Source organism: Aquila chrysaetos, chromosome 13 (assembly GCF_900496995.4).
Source record: "Aquila chrysaetos chrysaetos chromosome 13, bAquChr1.4, whole genome shotgun sequence".
Classification (NCBI taxonomy): Eukaryota; Metazoa; Chordata; class Aves; order Accipitriformes; family Accipitridae; genus Aquila; species Aquila chrysaetos.
Window position 1 is genome coordinate 3,809,467 of NC_044016.1, and position 22,991 is coordinate 3,832,457.

Sequence of the window (22,991 nt, forward strand, 5' to 3'; positions counted from 1 at the left end):
ATAACCAGAATTAACAAAAAAAGTCAAGCTGGTTTCATGTAGCTGATTTTATTATTACATACTAATAATACATATTGACACAGCTGATATCAGAGTAAACCCTTATGGGACAAATAAGTGCCATAATGCAAATTATGGAACAGAAGATCAGTGTAAAGTGTGGAGCAGAACAGCTTCTGATTAAAAAAAACATTAAAAAAAAAATCAATGCTGTGAAAACTCGTGGTATTAGACTTCACTTAAAAAAAAAAAAAAAAAATATCTTAGGAGAGGCCTAAAGTCCACAAACTTCCCAAAACACAGGAAAAGCCACGTGCATCCCCCCAGTGAATCCATCAGGACTTAATTCCATGAAGACTTTTTGCAAATTCAGTGTTTAGATCTTCTACATATTTCATATTCTTCTTTACTGTAAGAGAGCACAGTAAGCTGATCTATTCTACACACATTGTTTCACTCTTTTGGGGCAAATTACAATCACAATTTCCTCTAGCTTTAAACAGCTATTTCAACCAATATATATACATATATGTGTAAACAAAATGCCTAAGTAAGGGCTTAAAGCAATTTCATAGAAGTATCCCAATTCAGCTACTTGTGCTCTTTCCTTCAAAATCCAAAGTGCCAAATACAAGCAGCAAAAGTTTCCACTATTGCAGTCTAAAATATAATAATGATCCCATTTACTCGTGTGAATTTATAGAAATCATTTAAAGCCACAATTCCAATTAATTCAAAAGGGCTGAGAACAGGAATAATACATTTACAGTAACCGCACAGCTTGCATGGCCAAAAAAAGTCTCAAAACTCATTTTTAAACTGTTATTAACAAGTAAAGGAATGTACACATCTTGACAATTTAGCGCATAACTCAAAAATAGACAACTACTGCACTGATCCAAATTTGTTAATGCATAATCATATTTGAAAATATACAAAATCTGAAGTTATTACATGAAATTAAAACCTGGTTTTAAAAAGTGCACAGTAAAAACCGAAGGTAATTACTATATAAATTATCCACAGAGTGTATATTTCCTGGTTTAGAGCCAACATTAAGTTCTGTTTTATCTGTTACAAGTTCTAAATATTTTAAAGCCATTTACAGCACCAAATCAGTTTTTACTAGACCCAATACCACCCTCTGCTTCCTGGAACAAACAAGAACCGGACAATGAGCATTCACTATCTGCATCCTATGCAGCAGCAGCTTCCGACGACAGTTGATTAGCTGTAAGCTATCGATTTTTGTTCTTTTTAGAATTTCCCTGCAACGAGAAACAAATGAACAGAACATATAATTCAGATAAGAAAATCTAGACAGATAACATATAAAACCTGACGTCTGATAATTTGTACCTACAACAAAGAAGTACAGTCAAACTGAAAATAAACAGTCCATAGGCTTCTAATCATGTAAGCTTGTAACTGTTTGCTCTGAAAATCCCTCTATCTTTACAGGCATAACAGGGAAAAGTACCAGATATTCCAAATAAGCACAACAGTACCTTACTTCAGTTGAAACCCGTGGAAAAAAGACGTTTAAGTTGTGTCCCAAGACACCTGATTGTATTAACACCACTAATATTGCAAGGGAAGGGAAGGCAAGTCAAATCATAATTCACCCTTAAGTGATATTTCAAATATAAACCTTATAGGATGATTGCCTCAAATTAAAATCAATCCCCCACCCTATCATTTTGTTCCAAAACAAATTTAACTTTAACTTGGTCTATACAGAATATTCCTAGTTTAGAAAATAATTTGTTCTACAGCTAACCAACTCACATTTGAGTTGCAACAACTCCACAAAGCAAACATGTAGCTTAAAATAAACTTTTGTGCAATAGTTACTTGCTAGCAATTCTCTGTCTTTCTATTTCCTTAAGATAACATTTGTTTTTAATCTAACCAACAACTCACTCCAAGTGATAATGGGTTGAAGTCAAAATGATGCAGTTAAAGCCAATCGCCTTCTACATTTGGCAACATTTGAAAATCTGTGTCTACTGTTGTGAGATTCTGAACTACCCCCCTTACAGAGTACCACTTCAAGTCTTAAAAATATGACAAGTGAAAAATTCCAGAAACCATTTTATAAAAACATGAAGTGCTATGGTCAGTATGCAGCCAAGCACTTCCTTCTAAAAACACAAGAGCTTATACACCAAAAAGTAATTTTAAAGATTACAATGCCAAGTCAAAACACTCAGACATCTGAAGAAAAACAGTTCTATACATGGTGGGAAAAGTTTACTCTAAAAAAAATAAAAACCGCTATCATAGGACCTTTAATCAAAACATGGGTTTTTTTAAAAAATTTTTTAACCCTTCAGTGAAACCAGCTTCCATGCACTCCACAATTAAGGAGAATAATGCTAGTTTATTAGTTTCACAGCCAGACAAGTGCAGGGTATAGGCCTTCACAACATCTATTCCTCCCTAGAACCATCAGAATAAGATATACTATGGTTTAATCACTGACTGCTTGAAACAGCAGACTTCTGTATTTTTCATCATTAACATTAAGTCAAGTCAAAAACTTGTTTCTGATAAATGCGTAGGCTCCTTGCTTGGAAAAGAATTTAAGTGTGCATTTTAAGTTCACAGAAGAATATAAGTGGCAACTTTTTCATTCCTACATATGAGACACAGACAAGCTAGAATACAGAAATAAAACAGAGAAAAAGAATAGCTGCCAAGAACAGAGTATGCCGCAACTGAAAGAAAAGTGCAGAAAGGACACTCCTACCAATAAGTTAATCATAAACACCCAGTATCACTAGCTGGATTTGCAAATAGTTCCATTTTTACCACATATAAACAAAAAAAAGGTGCTGATCTTCCATCAGAGGGTACACTTTGAAAGCCTACTTTGAAGCAGTGACATGCAGTGTTTGTTCCTTCCCACATGTATGTTTTGCAAGAATTTGTTCTTCACTGAAACATGCAGGACCAGGTTTGGATTTTTCTTTCCAATTGGCCAAGAATAAGAACTATAGTTTGTGAATTGGTTTGTTAAAGGGTAGTACTGCAGGAATGCCAAATGCAACCCATAGACCTCCAAACTGCAGCCAGTGCCTAATGTCAACACCTGGCAGCTTACCTTACTAGTCATCTTTAGTGTATCAATTTCTTCCCTTTGTTTAGTTAAGGTTTCATTCATACTGCAGAGATGGTCACTCATCATACTTAACTGATCCTCGTAACTTCTCTTTGTCGTCATCAATTCATCCTAAGGTGGGGAGAAAAAAAAAAAACAACAGAAGCCTTTGCTTAATATTAGTAGCAACTGGCAAAGTAGCCAACTTCTGTCACCACTTAGTAAGCTACACTTTTGATGCTGAATGTGTGCAATTAAGCTAAACCATTGAAAAAAAAAAATCACTTTATGAAACAAAGTCAATAGCTATTTGACTTTTACCTGAAGTCTCATGCATGGTCTGTTCCCCTTATTTTTTCCTCTGTTTCCTTTATAATTTTTCCCCCACTTTTTATGGCTTACATAAGAGACTAACAGCTAAGTTTTCCAACATTGCTTCCAGCCAAGAAACAAGTGAAGTTTATAGGGTTAGAGCATGGCCTGTACATGAACATACGTGGCATACAAAGCTGAAGGATTAGAGAGACATGGTGGGATAGTGTGCGTGACTAGAACGCAGCCATGAAGGGATACAGACACTTTAGTAAGGACAGAAGGGGAGAAATCATGCTTTATGTGAAGGAATGGTTTGAAGATGATTAAGATCTCATAGGTAGGGATCAGAGGCAAACAACAAGGTGGGCATGGTGGGCATCTGCCACAAGCAGATAAAAATCTCTCAACCCCAGACCCTGATCCTCATGAGGGATTTTAACTACTCTGACATCTCCTGGAAGAGCAACAAGTTGGTACACAAGCAGTTCAGGAGTTCTCTTGAGTGTGGTAAGGAACTTCTTGATACCAGTGATCAACAGGCCTAAGAGATGCTCTCTGCTGGACCTGTTACAAATAAGGAAAAGCTGGTCAGGCATGTGAAAGCCAATGGTAGCCTTGGCTGCAGCAACCACGAGTTAGTGGAATTTAAGATCCTGAGGGAAGCAAGCAAGATGAATAGTAGAATTACAGCCACCCTAGATTTAAGAAGAGTAGACTTTGGCTTTTTCATGGTCTGCTTGGCAAGAACAACTGTCCTGGAAGTTAAAGGGGCCCAGGAAAGCTGAATGATCAAGGACAGAGCAAAGAACAGCCCAATGCTTAGGAAGTGGAGCAATTGTGGCAGAAGGCCAGCAGGGCTGTACAGGAAACTCCCAATTCAACAGCTTGATCTGAACGCTCTCTGCTCTGACCAAAGGAGGGGACCAAATTACCTTCAGAGAACCCTTCCAACCTAAACAATTCTATGATTCAATATTATGCATTTATGAACTGAGTATTTATATATACTTTATTTTACTATTGACTCCTTTCTCAGCTGTGTGGAGGGGAAGGACAAAGGGACAGGACGTTCAAAGGACATCTGGCATAAGATTTTATTATCTTTTGTTAACAATGGCTTCTTAAACATCACCCCAAAGTTATTTTTGCTTAATATTAAGCTATCCATCTCAAAAAAAAACCCCTGGCATTTCTAAGACTTTCAGTCCCGGGTGCTAGAAAGGATTAAGAATTCAGTGTATCATCTGAAATCAGTCACACAACCACACCTTTTGACAAAAAAAAAAAAAAACCACAAAAAAAAACAAAACCAAAAAAAAACAAAAAACAACCCAAAACATTTTCATAGAAAGACTTGACATGAAATGTGCTAAAACACAGGCTTGGTTACTATAACCTTTTCCTTGCAAGCATGTTCCACTTCAACTTTATACCTGGGATTTGAAGTGTATTATTTAAGTCTCTTCTCTACATATCATTAGAGTTTTTACATCACATAACTAAGGACCTAGTAAAGGCATGACGATGCTCGATGGTTGTAATTTTTCTCCTCCAACTTGCCCTTACACACGATTATGAAATGCATTTATTACATTAGGTAACATTTTACTTGCCTGTAATCTACTGATGTTTTGACTAGCTAGTTTCAACTCTTCCGTAAGCGATTCCTTGGACTTCTCTGCTAAAGACAGTCTTTTGGCAAGTGCTCGACACTGTCAATCAGAACAGGATAGGGAGGGTAGAAGGGAGGAAAGTTAGTTCCAGAGTACTGCCTTGTGCCATCTTTAACTGATTGCTTTGGATGTTTCCATCTTTCTGTAATCCTTAGATTTCAAGAAACTTAGTCAGAGCTTGTGCACATTTTTAAATGCAAAGGTAATGTAATAGTTAACATTAAATTTTTCTTGTGTTTTACAGAATTACCATATTGCAAATCCTCTAAATACCGTGTTTTTCACAGAATTACTAGGAAATATCTCACAAGTAAAAAGCAACACAAACAACTCGCTTCATACATTGCTCAAATATCAGAGAAAGATGGTTCCTCCATACTACGTCATCTACCATTAGAAAAAATATTTAAGAGAATTTGCTCTGGCAACCTGGAACTTTGTATATTCCACATCAGTTAATTACACAAATGGAAATGGCCACTACTTTCAAGAAAAATTACCTCATGATTTGAAATGACAACAGGAAACCACAGATACAAGGAATCGTTTTGTTAATTCTTGAAGTTAAGTATAACTTACATGCCTAAGAACCAATTTCTCAGAGGAGAGCCGTTTTCATCATTTCATGATACACTCAAATATTTCTGAATGACATCAGCATCACTTAAGTCGTAATTAAGTCAAAACTAGCTTGGTAACTAAAGCAGCTGCTAAAGCAGCTTATATGAACAAACCTATACATCGTACACATTATACTTCTTAATACACCCAAGACAAGGCTACCAAAGGATTTATTTTTAAAAAAAAAAGTCTTTCTACAGTATCCATTTTTTATGCATACTAGACCACAGCCAAAAAACACATTCCAGGAACAGATTTTTATGAAACATTATGTTCCATATATTTAAACTCACTATCATAACACTTGCCTGTGGAAAGTTCAAAAAGGGATTTACTGTTTTCAGCATAGACACTGCCTGCATGCTCACCTCAGCATGAAAGTGTACTGATTTGCTGTCAGCAAGCTGCAGATGAGATGTCAGTTCTGCTATCCTTGCCATGTAGTGGTTTTTTATCAGGTCTTCACGAGACTCAACATCTGGAGCCTGGCAAAGCAAAAATTAAGCAGAGAGATACTTATGCTTAGTAGACTGAATACTTGCATCACAACATTGTCCTCTATACTAACTTCTCTTCTTCCCTCTTGAGGCCTGGGTGCTCTACCCAAAAGCATCAAATTCCTCAAACACAACAGACAAATTACAGCAGGTCACTCTGCAATTTGTCACTCTGATGGTGACTTCTAATGTCAGACTTCCACAAAGGACAAAGAGCTGACTGAAGATGTAAGATGTTAGCTTGATGTAACGTATCAAGTCTCCAATGCCGATGAAAATCCACTGCAGAAGTGGACTGCTTTTACCTACATAGAAACTTATTGGCTTTTCCCAACAAGGAGGAATTCCTTCGCATAACTAAGTTTCAGAAGCTTACAACAGTCAGAACTATTTCTAATGTTTCATGTTCCAGAAGTTTCTTTAGACATTTGAACTTTAAAAAAAAAAAAAAACAAAACAAAACCCACAACTTGCCAGTTTACTGTAAGTTACAGAGTAACCCACTGGAGGCAGACTTGTCATTTCTTTCAAGTTCAGCACTATGCAGTAGCTTTTAAGAACTTATATCAATTATTATCTGGCTCTCACTCTGCTCCCACTCCCTTTTTAATCACACCTTCAGAAGAAACAGAGGAGTAAACTGAAATACACATCAGTTCCCTGCAGTATCAGAAAAGGGAAAGCACTGAATCTTATTCTGCCAAGTTCCTGCTGGGGCAAGTGTTACACTATAGCAGTGCTAAATAAAGAGTTAACATTTAGTCTGACAGCTGGTTCAAAGTTTCTTTCAGTGTGACCTCTGGTTTGGGATAACCTGTACTTAAGTGTTAAAACACCAGGCACTACAGTCAGTGACTTTTTTGCAACTTGAGCCCTTCCTCAAGAGTTAAGAATTGAGGCTTGGAATGCAGCTAGGGTTACTGAAGTACAGACGGACCAACACTTTCCTCAAATCACAGAACAGACCCGGACCACTGCTCCAAACCGCTTACATGAATAAGAGAAAACAGTTCACTAACAGAAGAAAATTAAGAAATACATGGATTTCAGAAACTTGGAACACATGGGTGACTGATAGCATTATACTACAGTATTCTTGGTAATTAGACCTTTGGAATAAGTTTAACAGAATCAGAATTGAAGTATTTACCAGATGTAGCTTGATAATGTTTAAAACAGATTACCTTTTCATTATCAGTAGTTATAGTCAACATTCCAATCTAGAACAAGGAAGAAAATACACTTAGGTGAGAACTGCAAATACAGATACGATAGCCACAAGTCATTTCGGCTTCAGTCATAGGACTTCAAATTAAAAACATCTTGCAACAGTTAACTAAAACCAAATTTAAGTACTTCCACCTGTAACATCAACAAGGGTAATAATATACATGAATGCCTTGAACAGAATTAAAGCTGACACCACCTCTTCAAATACATCTTTTGCCTTATGATATACACAGGGGAAAAGCAATAAAAGCAACAAGATGCAGCTAGCTTGTATGATTATGCAACTGCTTGATTACATGAAACTAATTCAGAGGTACGCTAGTACATAGAAACACTACTTTTCACGTTTAAGAGCAAGGAAAGCCAACTTTGATTTCTTGAGCACCTTCTGAATTCCTTTCTTTCCACTTTGACTAGTAAGTTACATTGACAGTTCAGTGTGAAGCACTGACAGAACTCTAGCAGAGGGATGTATGCCAATAACTAGTTTCATGGAAGAATATCTTCACAGAGAATCAGAGGGGTTTTTTCTGCTCTCAGCAGGAGTAGAGATTTGGGGTTATGGGAAATATTTATACAATATGTTAACCTGTGAGTTACATTAATTACACATAATTGTGGCTAGAAAAAGCCAATCTCCTCGAACTCCTAACAGATCAAATACAGGATCAAAAACTTAAAGATGCCATTTTACTTCAGAACTGGGCATTTCGAAACAATCCACTGGTCATTCGTCTCCTGGAACAGGAAAGTAGGGAGGAAAAAAAAAAAATAAATGAAGAATTCTATTGAGTGCTGAACTGAGTAGATTTGTTATTTCTTACAGATGACATCCCTGTTAATACCACTTCAGAAGTGGTAATTCAGAGGAAAGGCCAACCCCTTTTAAATACTAGTAATAAACAGGAAAAAGCCATTTACCAACATAGAAGAGCAAGGACAGAATGCATGCCATATCCAAAAGCAGTTGTCGAACCCAAGTTGCATGCACCTATGAAGGTTACGCAAAAATTTGTGCTCCAGAGAACACTGAAAGCTTGAATAGCTTCTTCAAGTTAAAATTAAGCTATAGTAAACTGACTTGTAATAAGCCTTATAACGCATTTAAAAATACTAATTACCTACTTCCATTTGCTTTAGCATACCTAGATATGAAAAAAGTATTGGAAACTCAGAGCCGACCTGAGATATATACTACTTACCCTGTAGTTAAGAAGCCTTGCAAGGGAAATCTAGAAGTTAAGCACCTATTATTTCCCCCCCAGTCATGCAAGTACAGAACAACAGAAATACATCCATGATACTAAAGACAGTGAACAGTCTCAAAATCCAAGAAGTTCCAAACTCTGCAGAAAGTTATTAGCAAGCAGCTTTACAAACACAAGGAGCCCAAGTGTGAACACATTTCAACACAGTCAAAAAGCTTTCATTATTAGTGTTCCACTGATCAAACAGTACTACTACTAAAGAAAGTGTTTTTTCCTCTATTGAAGGAAAAAGGTCACTTACCAGACTAGTACTCTTAATAGGTTCCCTCAGACTTTTTTCTGCAGTTTCCTTCTTTTGTTCAGCTACATTTGACAAAACAGAACGCTCTTGTGTAGTTTCAGTTAAGTGGCCGCTAAGAGAGTTCTTCAGTTTTTGGTTTTCTTTCTCCAGCTTTATTTTAGCTAGCTGGGCCTCCAACATCCAGTGTTCTTTTTCTTGTTCAAGTTTTGCAATTTTCTCCAAACTCTGCTGGACCTTTAGGAGGGAAAGTTTACAGTCCAGGTTATTGAACACAAGGGGGAAAAAAGCCACACACAGGAAATGTTTGAAGACAGTATTATTTTAAACCATTACATAAGCAAGCTAATGAATACTGCAGCAGGTAAACAACTACTGATTCGAGCTGTACTCTTAACTGTGGTCATGTGTCAAAAAAGACGATGTTATTTAATTAGTCTAAAACATGCATCACAGTTACCACTCTCAGAACTGGCAACATCATATTAGGTGGAAAAAAAAAAAAAAAAAAAAAAAAAATCAAAGGAGGGAAGAACTTTATGAAAATTCGAAAGATTCGTGCCTGGCACTAGCATTGTCTTGTTCTACGCTAGAAAGACAAACAACCTCTCCCCTCCTAGCTGCCCCATCTCACACAGAAGAACTTGCTTGTCCAGATAAGAAATCAACTATGGAACAGCATACATCATATCACTCCACACATTTCTGTTGAAATTCATCTCATCACTACTAATACACTTTGAATATTGGCCACTACAAAAAAAAAAAAAAAACAAACCAAAAAAAACCCCAACAAAACAAAAACACTTAAGTCTTTTTCTGCTGTAAAAGTTCAATGCAGTCTGAGCATTCAAGCTCATACAGAAGTTTTAGTATTAATCAGTCTCATTCATGTGCAATGGGCAAACTGTATAGACCTTTTAAATACCACTTAACCTCCCTCTGCCTAACCTTCCAGAAAACAATATATATGGACACTGCAAGAATGATAAACTGTAATCTATTACTAGACTCTAACTGAAAAGAAAAATCATTGTTCTTAACCAGTGCTAATAAATCCTGCATAGTCCAAAAAAGCACTCAAAACAGTACATAACAACAGAAATGAATACTTTGGTATGCCTTATCCTTTATTTTGCATTTATTTGAATTATTAAAGATTGCCTGACTTCTTGTGTTTATAAATGAAGACATCAATGGCATAATCCTGTCTCTTATAACTACACATACATTCTGCAGGTACAGGCGAACAAGTCTTGGATAACCCAGCCTGAGAAGGGTAAGTTTTATTTTCAGAACTCCACAAGTTAAGATATCTACAGTCTAATTTTAAGCTTCAGTATATGCATATATATGTACAAACAACAACACACTTAAATACGTGGAAACTATTTGATACTACTTTACCTTTATAAAATACACTATCCTATATGTGAGTAAGATTTATACCAGAATACCTGTTGTGCAAGACCTTCTCTACTTTCTGTGGAACTCAGAAGAACTCTGCGATTGGCTAAAGCCTCTTCATAAGGCACTGAATCTGCACAAGGCTGCAGAAGGATAAAAGAAACCTCAAAACATGTTTCACAGTACATCAGAATATGTATTCTACCTTTATTTTCTTATTGCCCTCCTTACTTTAGTAAAGGGAAGACAAACACTTTCCAAGTGTTTACCAGCCAGTAGAAAAAATGGTTTGAGCTCACAAAAAATACTGCCCCCAAATGGACACCTGATTAAAAAGTGCTCAGAAAACTCCAGGTGTTAATTATCAAATGCATCTTAAGGTCCACTTTACAGACATTGCAGTAAAGTGATTTAATAACCACTGTTAAGCACACCATCACTTAATTGTTAATTTTAATGGAGACAACAGGAGATCTGGTAGTGTTCAACCCTTTGGTTCAGCACATTTTCTCCAGCACACCCCCTTTTCAGCTGCCTCTTTTTTTTTTTTTTCCCCCTCCTGTTGCTCTCCACTGTCTTCCAGTGAATGCAAGTATAGTAAATAAGCAGCTACCCTCTACTGTTTGCAGTCTTGGCACAGAAATAATTAGTGGAATTAGGTAACGGCAGAATTGACACATACCCTCAGTTGTGAGGGCAACTATGCTCTCTAAATTTTTCAGTAGCATTATTGCTCTAAGGGTTTCATTTCCTCAGCCAAAGATTCTCATTCAATCTCATCCATTCCAAAACTGAAAATCCTTAGTTTGTATTCTCTTTGGCATAACCAACTATCAACAGAACTGTGCTTTCTCTGTGCAAGCATGCTAGCTGAACAAACCTTCTTCAAAGACTTCATGTAAGCAACCGCCTTTTTCTTGTACTGCAGCATACACTCAGCTGAAAGAGGGCTGATGAACTCTGTTCCTCCTTTAGGCCCATAACTCAGCGAAGTAGTGAAGTGATCCAAGTTGTTGCTAAAGAATGAGGCAATCTAGACACATCAAGAAAAGTCACTTTTTGAATTAAGTTGACCAGAAAGATTCACCAGAACAATTACTCTTTCAAGAGGAAGACAAGTATTTAGTGAAACTGGACTTCACAACAAGAATTTCAAACAAGCTACAGGCTATTCCACATAACTTAGACCTTACTAACGCAAAGCATCCTCCTCACAGTATCTACTTTATCACCCATTCAGTTGTTTTTAAGTTGTAGCCTGAAAATACCTCGGAACAAATCTGATACTATAGATTATCATCAGAGCCACATGTAGATTTTCCAAATCATTCAGCTAAGCTTGGGGTTTTTTTTTTGGTTGGTTTTTTTTTTTTTTTTTAAACCTCTATAAGTTAGGACATTATATTGAAACAAAAATATCCATTACCTTGCCCACTCCATTTGTTAAAGCCACAACAGAGGATAAAATACAGTCATTTGTAGTTATGAGTTTCTGTGTGGCAGTTGGAACATCTTGTTCTAAAGTAGCTTTCTGACTGTAGTGCTTGGAAATATCTAGAAAAGGAAAAAAGACATTTATGTCGAATTACGATTTTTGTTTATTTCAGCAACCATTTTCAAATTCACCTTATGACCTCAGGCTTCAAATGCTTCTCACCTCTAAGTAAATTGTATAAAAGTTTAGTTCGGATACTCTTAGTTCTCCAGTATACTGCCTTAGACAACCCTTTGTGACCATAAGGAATAGACATTATGCCTGTTACACAAGGCAGAAAAAAGGTGTATATTTAAGTGTACTCTGTATCCCCAAAATCATACCTATATAGGGAATCCAAGCTCACATTGAACTAGCCCTTTATTTCACAAGTATACTTTCCATTTCCATATGTTTACATCAGGACACTTAGAATAATTTTTAGTCATGTTCAATATCTGAGTGTTAAACTCACATGACTTAAGGGAAAAGTATTTTAATTCTGTCAGAACAAATCTAAAAGACTACCAGAAGTTTAGAATGCTACTTCCTATATTCTAAAATTCTTTCAGGCAAAATTAACAGAAGACTCTTCAGAGAGGAGGAAAAAAAACCAACCAAACAAACAAACAAAACCCAAAAAAACACAACACAGAACTTTTTGAAAGTCATTCACAAAAAAATCTTAGTTTAAATATACTAATTATTTTCAACAGCACCAAAGTTTAAAAAGACTCAAGTATTTATCATGTAAGAACAAACAATCTCAACTTGGCCTAATTAAAAATAAGTAATTATTTGACAAGTGAACATTTTGCACCCATTTTACAATAAAGTACTATTGCTACAGAATGGAGAAATCCCAGGTCACCACCACCAGAAGTTGTAATTGAGGCAGGCTTAAGCAATTGGGAATCAGTTTGGGTTGGGAAGGAAGGGAGGAGAGAAGTGACAAATCAAGCATTCTCAAATATGGGAGTGTGAGATGTTACAAACAACATTTCTGTTGCTAGCTAATGAATTCTACTGACAGTTTTCTTCAGTACTTCTATTTTCTTGATTTCCTTTGTTAAAGTATAAGTTGGGTTGATTTTGCATTGCAGTAACTATATTAAGAGGCAGAAGGTATTTATCAATAAACTTATCTATGCTACAAAACTCCTGGTTTAGTGTCTCATTTTGTTTGAGGTACAATTGCTAATATAATCTTTCTTTTTTTAAAACAGGCACTCTGCAAAATGGGGCCATGCTATCAATGTTACTAAATGAAACAAAAAAAACCCAATTTTGCTTAAAATTATAAAGTCTTAATGTTTAAACAGCTGACTAGTATTAAAGCAATTCGCCTACAAGGATTATTTTCTCCCTGGGAACAGCTATATGGCACAGAAATTCTAGGATATATAGAAACACGAGTGTTTTAAAACTCGGAGTTTTAACCGAACATCACTTCACTGAAAACGTAACATATTCATGTTCTTCTGATAAAAGGTAAGCCATTTTCAAAGAGGAAGTTAAGCTTCAAAAAGGACGCAGATTTCTTCGTAAGCTAAGGTTATATATTCATGTTAAAAATAGTAATCAACCTAAAAACTGTAAGGAAAAATTCCACTCTGACGGCAGGTACTAGGTCAACAGTACATAAGGAGGGGAAAATATGTACATTTAATAGCATTCCATTCTGTATGCTAGTTCCACTAGAGAAATGAAGTTCAGAAAGTAAAGTGATACTGCTCAGGAAGATCTAGAGCACCACAATTAAATATTCCAGTAACTTAGAAGAACACGAACGGAGGAGTGAAAAACATGCATACATGTCCAAAACAAGTAGTTAGTAGGTTTAGTTTCTTATCTTAGTTTGTAAAGGCAAAACAAACCAGATTTATCACGACACATTCAATATAGTTACAGAGAGAGTACACGTGTGCTATGTTAAACAGAAAGAAGCAGAGCTGAAACATAACAATATTCCTGTACCCTCACCTTTTAAAACATCATGAAATCCATGAAGACTTGCAGCAATGTTTGTAAACACCAAGTTGTAATTTGTCCTAAGAAGTCCTTCTGGTTTTGTACCTAAGAGTGCCACATAGAAAGGAAAAAAAAAAACCAAAACAAAACTCCACTAAGATTTGACCATGAACGAAAAGAGTTAGCTTTGAAAAATAATCCAATTTCCACCTACTAGAAACATTTGCATGGAGTATGAAAATCATAACAGATTCATTTACTTAAATTTTCCCTTCAATATCAAATGTATATATACCAAATTTTGCCAAATTAGGCAGGTAAAAGACTTCCAAGTTTCCTAAATTTCATTCAGATTTTACAAGTATCAGTTGTTTTGGTCTCAAAAAGCAACTATGTGTGCAGAAAGATGTACATGCTCACTGCTGTAGGAATGACCATCTGGGTCCTTCTAAAAGAGTGAAGACTGAGAAATAACCTGAAGGTATACAATAACTGTTTCCTCTTATTATTTACAGTATGCATTTGGAGATAGTTTCCTCAGACACACACGCAAACGTGTTTACCTAATTTTATTTAGTCATTACCATGAGAGTTGTAGTTTAATAATCCTATGAACAGGAGGAGCTGGAAGCGATAATTAGTAATAAAATGTAGTTTATTAACAATTTCATGATTTAGAGATTACAGAAGACATACTGTCAATCATACTATAAAAACCTACAGTCATTTCTTCTCCTCTACAGTTAACTATGACTACCTAAAATGTGGTACATGTGACTGCTTGGTAATTTCCAGGCCTGCACCATGCCTATGTCTATCCAAAAGGAAGAGCGTGGAGCATTAAAGATACACTCTACAACACACTCAGTCTCCCAGCCTGGATAAAAGATGGTCCAGCATGGCAGAGCATACTGCAAAACTCACTTCCCCATAGTTTAGACTGTACCTGAAGAGTAGCATTAGCCGTGTTTTCCTCTATCATAGAAGTGGCATTTTATGTGTGTGTGTGTGTGTGTGTGGTTTAAAAAAACCAAAACCAACCAACCAACCAAAAAAAAACCAAACAAAAAAACTCCAATACTGGTCCAAAAGGGAAACTAGTACCTTCCAGTTGCAATGTAACCAACTGAACCAAAACTGGCACTTACTTGGTAACGCAAGAAGACTAACGTATGTATGTAGCTTCTCAAAGACTGCAGTCAACCTTTTCATGTCTCTGTGTAGCTCCATATTTCTAGCTCTTAAAGCAGCTGTGCAAAGAGAAGACTCACACTCTTCTTCCAAACTAGGAATACATGAATTATTTTTTTTTTTAAAAGTGAGGAATTATCTTAAAAAAACAAGTTAATGAGTTTTGGAGTAGATAACTAGTGTTCTCTACAGCCCCAGTCCAAAGCAACAATAGACTAGGAATTTATTTTAGAAAGGTTAACGTATCAGAGAGTAACTTAGCAATACATGGAAATCACTGTGTGCATGTACTATCCCCACTCTTAGGAGCTTCAGTCACAAGCCAGGAACAGTTTACACTCAATGCAAAGAACTGATTGCATCAGTTTAAAGACTTTTTCCTCTACTACATATAATTTACCTTTTGCTTCCTAAGGTGCAGGAGAACAGGTACAAAGAAGGCATAAAACAAGCTTTTTCTTCTTTCTTAATCCAAAACCTCTTTTTAAGGAGTCCTTTGCACTAGCAATTCACCTCCCTTTGACCCACTCAGGTACAAAGACTTTCACTGCAGAAGGGATGTGCATCTGGCAAGTTTTCCTATATTGCTGTATTTGTTGCATGATAAATAATCTTCAGACAGGATCAAGAAATTAACAGTGTATCGTACTTGAATAGTATCAACGCTATTGAATAACTTAAGAAACATGAAAAATCTGTGCAGCTTTCATTAAAGTCTCACCTGTGAGGGGGGAAAAAGCTTTAAAATACATGGGTTTAGCTCTAATGCACAGCTGAAAAAAAACATGCATAACCTAAAGGCTTAAAAACCAGCAGGCAAAAAAAAAAGTCCTGCCTTTTAAGCCAGAGTGCTTTGAGAGTTGGCTTAATATTTGAGTTGTAGATTTTGACAATGCTGCATGCCTGACACTCAGTGCCCCCTTAATTTGATCTATCAAATCAAAAGTACCTTTTTAACTGATAAGGCAGAATCTTTCTTAAAAAGCATAAGTAGGAAGCTAAATGTTCTGAGAAGGCCTTCAATTTCACAGCTGTTTCCTGGAAGGAAAAACAACACATAACTATTTTTGCTCTGTAAAAATCTTTTTCAATACTAAAAATAAGAAATCTTACCAGGACTGTCACAGTATCTTCTGTAATACTCTCAAACAAGTGAAGCATTCCTTCCTCCAGAGGGCGGACATACGAAGCATTTTCATGAAGGTACTGTGAGAACTGAGTACAGAGAGATTTTAAAATGGTGCTTGCTGAAGGCTCTTGCAAACTGTTTCAAGTTAACAATTAAATGGTTCACTTTAGCAAAGCACCTGTCATCTTAAATGATCCCCAGGACGTCAATAATAAGATGTAACAGTGAAGTGATGTAGAGCAACCTCTGCTACAGGACACACAAACACACACCTTGAGGGAAAGTGAGAAATAGTGAAGACTGCAATTAACTCCAGGCAAAACCCCATCTAAGGCTTTGCCACAGCACCCTATCTCATTTTAACTACCATGCACAGCACACCAAATCCCTGCTTTTTAAAGTTTAAACATTCTTGCACTCCTTGCTCAACTCCATCAAATTAAGGCTAGATCCATGCACCATTAAGCCACCAGAATAAACTATCCTACCTTCCTCCCAGCTGCTGTTTGCCTCTCAGCCCTTGTCCTGTGCATCAGCACAAACATTTGCACAGCTATGCTGCACAAAGTATTGAAGAACTAAACCAAGTTAAAACTGAAAGCAAGAGATACATTTTAATCTTTATCTGTAACCAGTCCCCTTTTCAACATGGGTGAAAGCATGCTTATGCCAATGCAAAGGATGGAGCTGTAACTAATCAAAGGGAGAAGTCTTACTTGCAAGAACTACGAGAGGTTTGGGCAATTATGAAACTTTGGCCTCACAGAACCACCTGACTTTGCTAAAAATTGCTTAAGTAAATTCTATGGCTAATTTCGCCTTCAAAAAAGCATACCTGAAAACAAAGGCGCTCACTCTTACACACAGTCAAAAGGTAACAGCACCATCAGCTTTTCATTTTGATACCACAGTATTACAAAAAGCTTCTTCCACAGACTGACATAGGTAGTCAAAAGTGATCTTGGTTTTTATTTTACCCCACAGAAAGATACCTTCACCTTTGATTATTTATATCACAATAGTAGCTAAAGATCCCAGGCAAATAGGGTATGAGAAATTTTAATTATTTCTTGTATTATTACAGTGCAGTAACACAGCATTAACAAGAAAAGAGAGATGCCAAGCTCTCATTCATGCATGCACAAATCTGGATGGAATTAGGGAAAATTCCTAAATCTAAGGAGGAAGAAATAACACATGCAGAATGCTCCTGACTTGTGTTGCAAGAGAAAGGACTGGAGTTATCTGGCACGATGCTGAAGACCCAGCAGAACCCAGCAATCCAATACTTAAAGAGAAAAGGAATACTTGAACCTGGAAGGGAATTGTCCACATCTACTTTGAGTGTTTGGTGGGGAAAATAGCTCGAAAGCGCCAGACAAGACCTGGAGTTGGGGAAAAATAAATCAGTGCAAGTGTGCTAAGCCACTCCCTGACACTTCTCTCATTTTCTCTACTACATTAAGAGGAAGTTTTTGAACCACTCAGTGGAGGAGCTAAGATCACACTGAGAACACTTGCCAAGCAAATAGATAAATCAATCAAAAATACAGGAGCAACAGCAGCTTCAGTAAGTGATAAAAGATGCTTCACCACTGGAAAGTCACGGCAAAAGCCCAAGAGGTAGCATGCGCTGAGGCAATTAGGTCATGAATACACAACGGGGCAGACTACAAGAGACATAATTATGAAAACAAACAAAGCCTGAACTACTGAATCAGAGTCAATTATCAGAAAAGGAGAATCAAATTACAGTTCTGATTAAGTTGCATGTTTCATCTGTGTGAAAGCACTTCTCTGATGAAAAGCAAAGAAGTGTTAGCTAGGACATTAAGAAAAAAAATGCGTGAGAAGTGATGTCTAAGAAACCTGATTTTATTCCCTTAGTGTAAACTGCAGTAGTGTCTGTAGAATCCAATCACCACACTAGGCCACATAAGCAACGAGACACAGCTCCTGCCCCAGAGAATTTGGAAGATGACAAAGCCACATAGTTTTCACAAGAAGGATATGCCATTTTGAGCATGTTTGGTGGCAGGAGCAAGAAATTGTTGTTCTCAAACTAAGATCTATGCTGAATCCCTGTAAAAGTGCATTCTTGATTCAAATAGTTGAAACAACTGAGAAGGTAAATAGAGTGGGATTTCTCTAGTGGATAAACACCTTCTCAAGCATATTTGTTGCTTGCAAAGAGATTAAAGGAGGTCTTCCCAAGAACAGGAAAGTTTTGTGATAGTTAACATTGCCACTACGTGCATTGCAGCCGTTTGATGAAGGCAAATCACGTCCATCTCAGTAGTTCAAGTCTAAGCCCTACAAACTACTAAATTGAAGTTATAGTCTGAATCTGAAAACACTGGCATCCAGCAACTTAAATGCACATAGGTCCACTTGCACTATGAAGTCAACAACTCTGATGTTAAAACAATTTTATTTCAAAGCATATATATATGCATCCCCACACTAATCCTTACGCATGAAGTTCTTTTCCATGCTTCATGGCATAGAAAAAGAAAGTCAAAAGACACAGCTTAACAGCTCTGAATGATACTCTCAGAAAAATCTTCCCATGGAGTTGCACAGAAGGAGGTCAGGTTTCTTGTAACATTTTCAACATGCTTTACAGACTTGAAGCTTCAGAACACTTACAGGAAAAGTCTTCACACAAATAGCCCAAAATCAGACTATAAAGTTGGGTTTTGACAAGGGAACAGAGTCAAAGTTTTCTCCTTCATAAGCCTACCTCACATCCAGTTTATTTCACATTTCAATTAAACACAAGACCTTCTGTCTCAACATCTCCCATGCCCCAGTGCATTAACTAAGACAAGCATCTATTTAGCAGTGCAATATTGTGTATTTTAAAATAAAGTCAGCTGAAATTTTGACAAATGCACTTTAGCACTTAAAAAGCAAAGCCTTGATTCGACTATCATATTGCTCTTGTAGCAGAGGCACAGGGGAAAAGGATTCTCTGCAGCTACACCTTCGCCCACATTCAGAGAATTCACCCAATAGAAAAGACTTCTCATGCAGGAGAGGCTGCCTCTCAGAAACACACTCATAGCATTCCAGTAAAGGTGGCAGAAGTTTGCATGACTAAGATAATTCACTCATGAAAGTCTACATCATTGAATATACTTGTAGATGAAATCTGTAAGCTTTACCTTCTGATTTAATGGTGATATAGCATCTGTTGCAGAATCAATGGGAAAGATCTGTACCTTCTGCTCAGTGTATGTATGGAAGTTCAAAAGAGCTGTTACAAGTTCTTGAACAAAAGCCAGTGCCTGGCCCGCAAGGTCTCGCAACTTCAGCTGTAAAGACAGTTATAAAGTGATTATATTTGACATGTAGCTATTTAAATATGAAAAAAATGTTATGGTTGAATACAAAAAATGGCTATCAATGATTTCTTTCTTGTTACTAGTTCAACTTAAAATACACAGCAGCAATCATCTTTAACTTAAAGTTTATTCATAAACTACAATGCCACACAGAAGGGTATGGTTTTCTATGATGTAGGTTTTTCTATGAAAGTAGGTTTCTATTTCACACAACAGGTGATACTTTGCCTCTGCTGCATTTCTCAAACTACAGATCACAAGAACTCTTAAAGGTTAGTACAATTACAGAGATCATCTTTGAAATTAAGATTCCTGAAGACCAATAGACTAATTGCTGACATCAGCTCAGTTCTTTAAGTGTGGTGATAGTGAGAAATTTGTAACACCTGGTTGTAAGGAAACCTAACTTAATTAGTAAAACCCAATAAGGTCTTCTCCCAGAATAAAAGGTGTCTGCTTCTCTAACCAGTAACACTAAATTCTTACTCTCCCACCTGGACAGAACTGAGCTGCTGCTCATGAATAAGGCTGTTCTGTAGCTTTAGTGCAGTAGGAAGGTATCCAAGAAATTAATCCAAAATGGAACATTCTGAAAAAGCAAATGCAACAGAGAAGAAAACCACACTCTGTTGTGATTTATGGAGAACAAGGTTAAAGTGACACTTCAGCCAAGAATGACTTATCCTTCAGAGGTGTATTCCTAATGCTTCAATGGAGTGTTAAATCAAATGAATCTTGATTATGGACCAGGGATGGTGGTAATTAATGCAGTCACACTCAGTTTGTGTACGTTAATTAGCTATGCAAGGAAGGAAAACAGACAATATTACAGTTTTGCTGTCCTTTACACTGCAGCCTGTGCTAATACACTAGCATTTTGCCTCCACCGGCAAAGCCAGTCATAAAAATCTGTCCTGGAACATTTTCAAGACTGCAGATCTTGAAGCATGAGGCTGGCTGGCATAGTGCTAGCAGAAAATAGTAAAGGAAGACACTCTCCATACAGTTATTCAGATTTTTCTTAGAACTCAGCAACAGGTTGACTTAAGGCTACTTCCATCACAAAACTGGACAGCAGGTCACCTGATCTCACAGCAGACATATTAGGAACAAGGTCTCTTTATAGGCACTTCTGAAGAAAGGAGAAAGCAGCTATTTGAAATCTTTCTACAGTGGCATCTGAATGCACTAACTTCAAGTTTGAGACATATCATACAAGCAAAAAGAAAAAACAGAGTGCTGTGAAGTCCATCCTCAGTGGTAGCAAAACAGGAAAATTTTGACTGCATCAAGGTATCCAATTTACTACTGTAAAAAGCCTTAATATAATTAGCTGTTCACAGAAAACTAATGCGCACTTTTGAATACCAACTAAAACACACTCCCAAAGAAACTGATGAAGTTACAGTAATGAACAGAAACAGTTTCTTTTCTTTTTAAGTAATATTTACATTAATAACGGTGATTTGGCTGCAAGTAAGAGGTGTTTTGGCGAGAAGTATCCTATAAACTGTAAGTGAACCATGCAGAGTTCTCACAGACAGATGATTTATTCCTTAAAAGGATTATGACTAGTGACAAGTAATATTATCAACTGATATGGTATTCTAGTCTACACACTAATGTATAGTTTACAAATGCAAACATCCTTTGGGACTCAAGTGATGTGACAGAAGCAGCTCAGTTTGAGGGAAAAGGAAGTCAAGATACCAAAACTACTTTTTCAAACAAAAAGCTTAAGACCCCTAAACTAACATAATTTTAACCAACTTTAAAAATTAAATGTTCAAGTTCTAACTTACTGCAGGTTAGCATAGTAAAAGAGTATTTCCTATAACTTTAATAGGAGACAAATATTAAACCTTTTTGCCATTTTTTTAGAAAGGCATGCCTGAGTTAATACCAACAGTGATCATCAGCCAGTAGTCAATGGATTAGATCTAGTGAAGTGAGGTGAGCAGACAACTTGACTCCTCGACACAAGAACAGTATAGACTACCTTTTGAAAAGCGCAGAGATTCTATGGACAGAAATTCCCTTGGAATATCATGATAGTAGTAAGACAGGCTATCTTCTGCCATTTCAGGTCACTAAAACGACTGGTTTTATTCAGTATCTGTGTAGAAAGTTGCACCTTTATATATGAAGCCAGAAAAAAGTGCTTACCTGATATCTTCTGTTGTGTAACGGTACATTCAGAGCGTTGTATCGATTAGATCCTACAGGACAAAAATTGAGTTATATGCACTTACTAAATCATGTTTTTTAAAAGAAACACTTATTGGTAAATAGTGGGGTTTGGTTGTTTTTTAATATAAAATTTCATTGCAGTAATATTACAGTTCATGTAAGTAATATTAACTAAAAGGACACAAACAATTGGCTTCAATAAAGTAGGCCTAAACATCCTCACTTAAGAACTGTTACTATGACTAGGTGAAGAGAAAGCACTTCCATACTTGCCTCAGCTTGTAAATCATATTTAACCACCTGAACACCCTGAATTTGATAGATAAGAGCAGAATCCTCTAGCCCAAAAGAACAGTATTCATCACAAAAAAGAGTGAAAATCTTTAAAAAAAAAAACCTTAAAGAATTCAAGATCATCGTCACATTTCAGTTACATTCCAGGGACTGTCAAATAAGATGAATGCATTTTTTTAATAGTTTGCATGTTTAAAAAAGAAAAAAGCTCCTGTATGTACTTGATTTGTGGATGATTTAGAATAAGATGTACTCTCCACTATTTCAGCATTCTGTTCCAGTTACAGAGCAACTAGAATTATTCAATTACAAGCAGACACAATTTTTAAAGAGGTAGAGGGATATTTGTACCTAGAGAACAGCTTACAAAGTCTTATAGATTTAAAAGGGATCACATCCATCCTCAATTAAATGGACTAATAACCACTTTAGTTTAAAATTTGCACACAAAGGAAATTTCCAGCTTCTTACTCCTTTTGTATCATTCACCTTTAGCAATTAACACATGGGAAGAGGTAGTTGTATTCAGAACAAAAAACTCTGTCCAAAATTACCAAATCCTACTCATAAGTAAATCCTTCAGAAAACTTTATCTTTCTACTCTCAAAATCATGCTTAGCAGTCAAAAAGTCATTTGACTGCTACTGAAACTGAAGCCAGTGGCTAGTTAACACTTAAAACCAACTACAGTGCCTATAGCAAGCCAGTTGGAATCCATAGCAGGCAAGCATTTCCTGACGTTCTCTCATTCTTCTGTCACTAAAGATCTGTCCACTATTTGCAGTTTCCTACAAGAGCAAAAACATTATGCTATGGCAGCTAAGTGAGCAGATAAGCAAATAAATTATTTGCATCAAATTTCTCACTACAATGATAACCAACTGTAAAAGAAAAAAAAAATCAGCGAAAGAAGCCAGAGAAGCAGAAACAGGCAGCAGATGCCAGGTAAAGTGATCTTTGTGAGAGGAAAGAAGTGAAAAGCGTTATCAACTCAAGGCACCAACACCTAAGCATAACATGCCGTGTGAGAGTCAACATTTCCT

At 36.6% G+C, this 22,991-nt stretch overlaps 1 protein-coding gene across 8 annotated transcripts in view; it reads right to left on the reverse strand.

Annotated features, from left to right (window-relative positions):
• Positions 1–32: 32 nt before the first annotated feature.
• Positions 33–22,991, reverse strand: part of PPP1R21 (protein phosphatase 1 regulatory subunit 21) — a 33,647-nt gene continuing 10,688 nt past the window's right edge. For 4 of the 8 annotated variants that reach the window (XM_041128183.1, XM_041128184.1, XM_041128188.1 and 1 more), the window contains 15 exons: positions 21,631–21,683; positions 19,285–19,434; positions 16,102–16,203; positions 15,938–16,026; positions 14,946–15,082; positions 13,810–13,902; positions 11,779–11,906; positions 11,233–11,385; positions 10,403–10,495; positions 8,949–9,182; positions 7,394–7,429; positions 6,081–6,197; positions 5,032–5,130; positions 3,107–3,235; positions 1,280–1,525 (listed from right to left, as the gene is read on the reverse strand). In XM_041128183.1, coding sequence (XP_040984117.1) covers positions 1,409–1,525; positions 3,107–3,235; positions 5,032–5,130; positions 6,081–6,197; positions 7,394–7,429; positions 8,949–9,182; positions 10,403–10,495; positions 11,233–11,385; positions 11,779–11,906; positions 13,810–13,902; positions 14,946–15,082; positions 15,938–16,026; positions 16,102–16,203; positions 19,285–19,434; positions 21,631–21,683 — 1,730 coding nt within the window. In that variant the 3' untranslated portion in view covers positions 1,280–1,408. The other 4 variants (XM_030034384.2, XM_041128185.1, XM_041128182.1 and 1 more) reach the window with 3 other exon arrangements.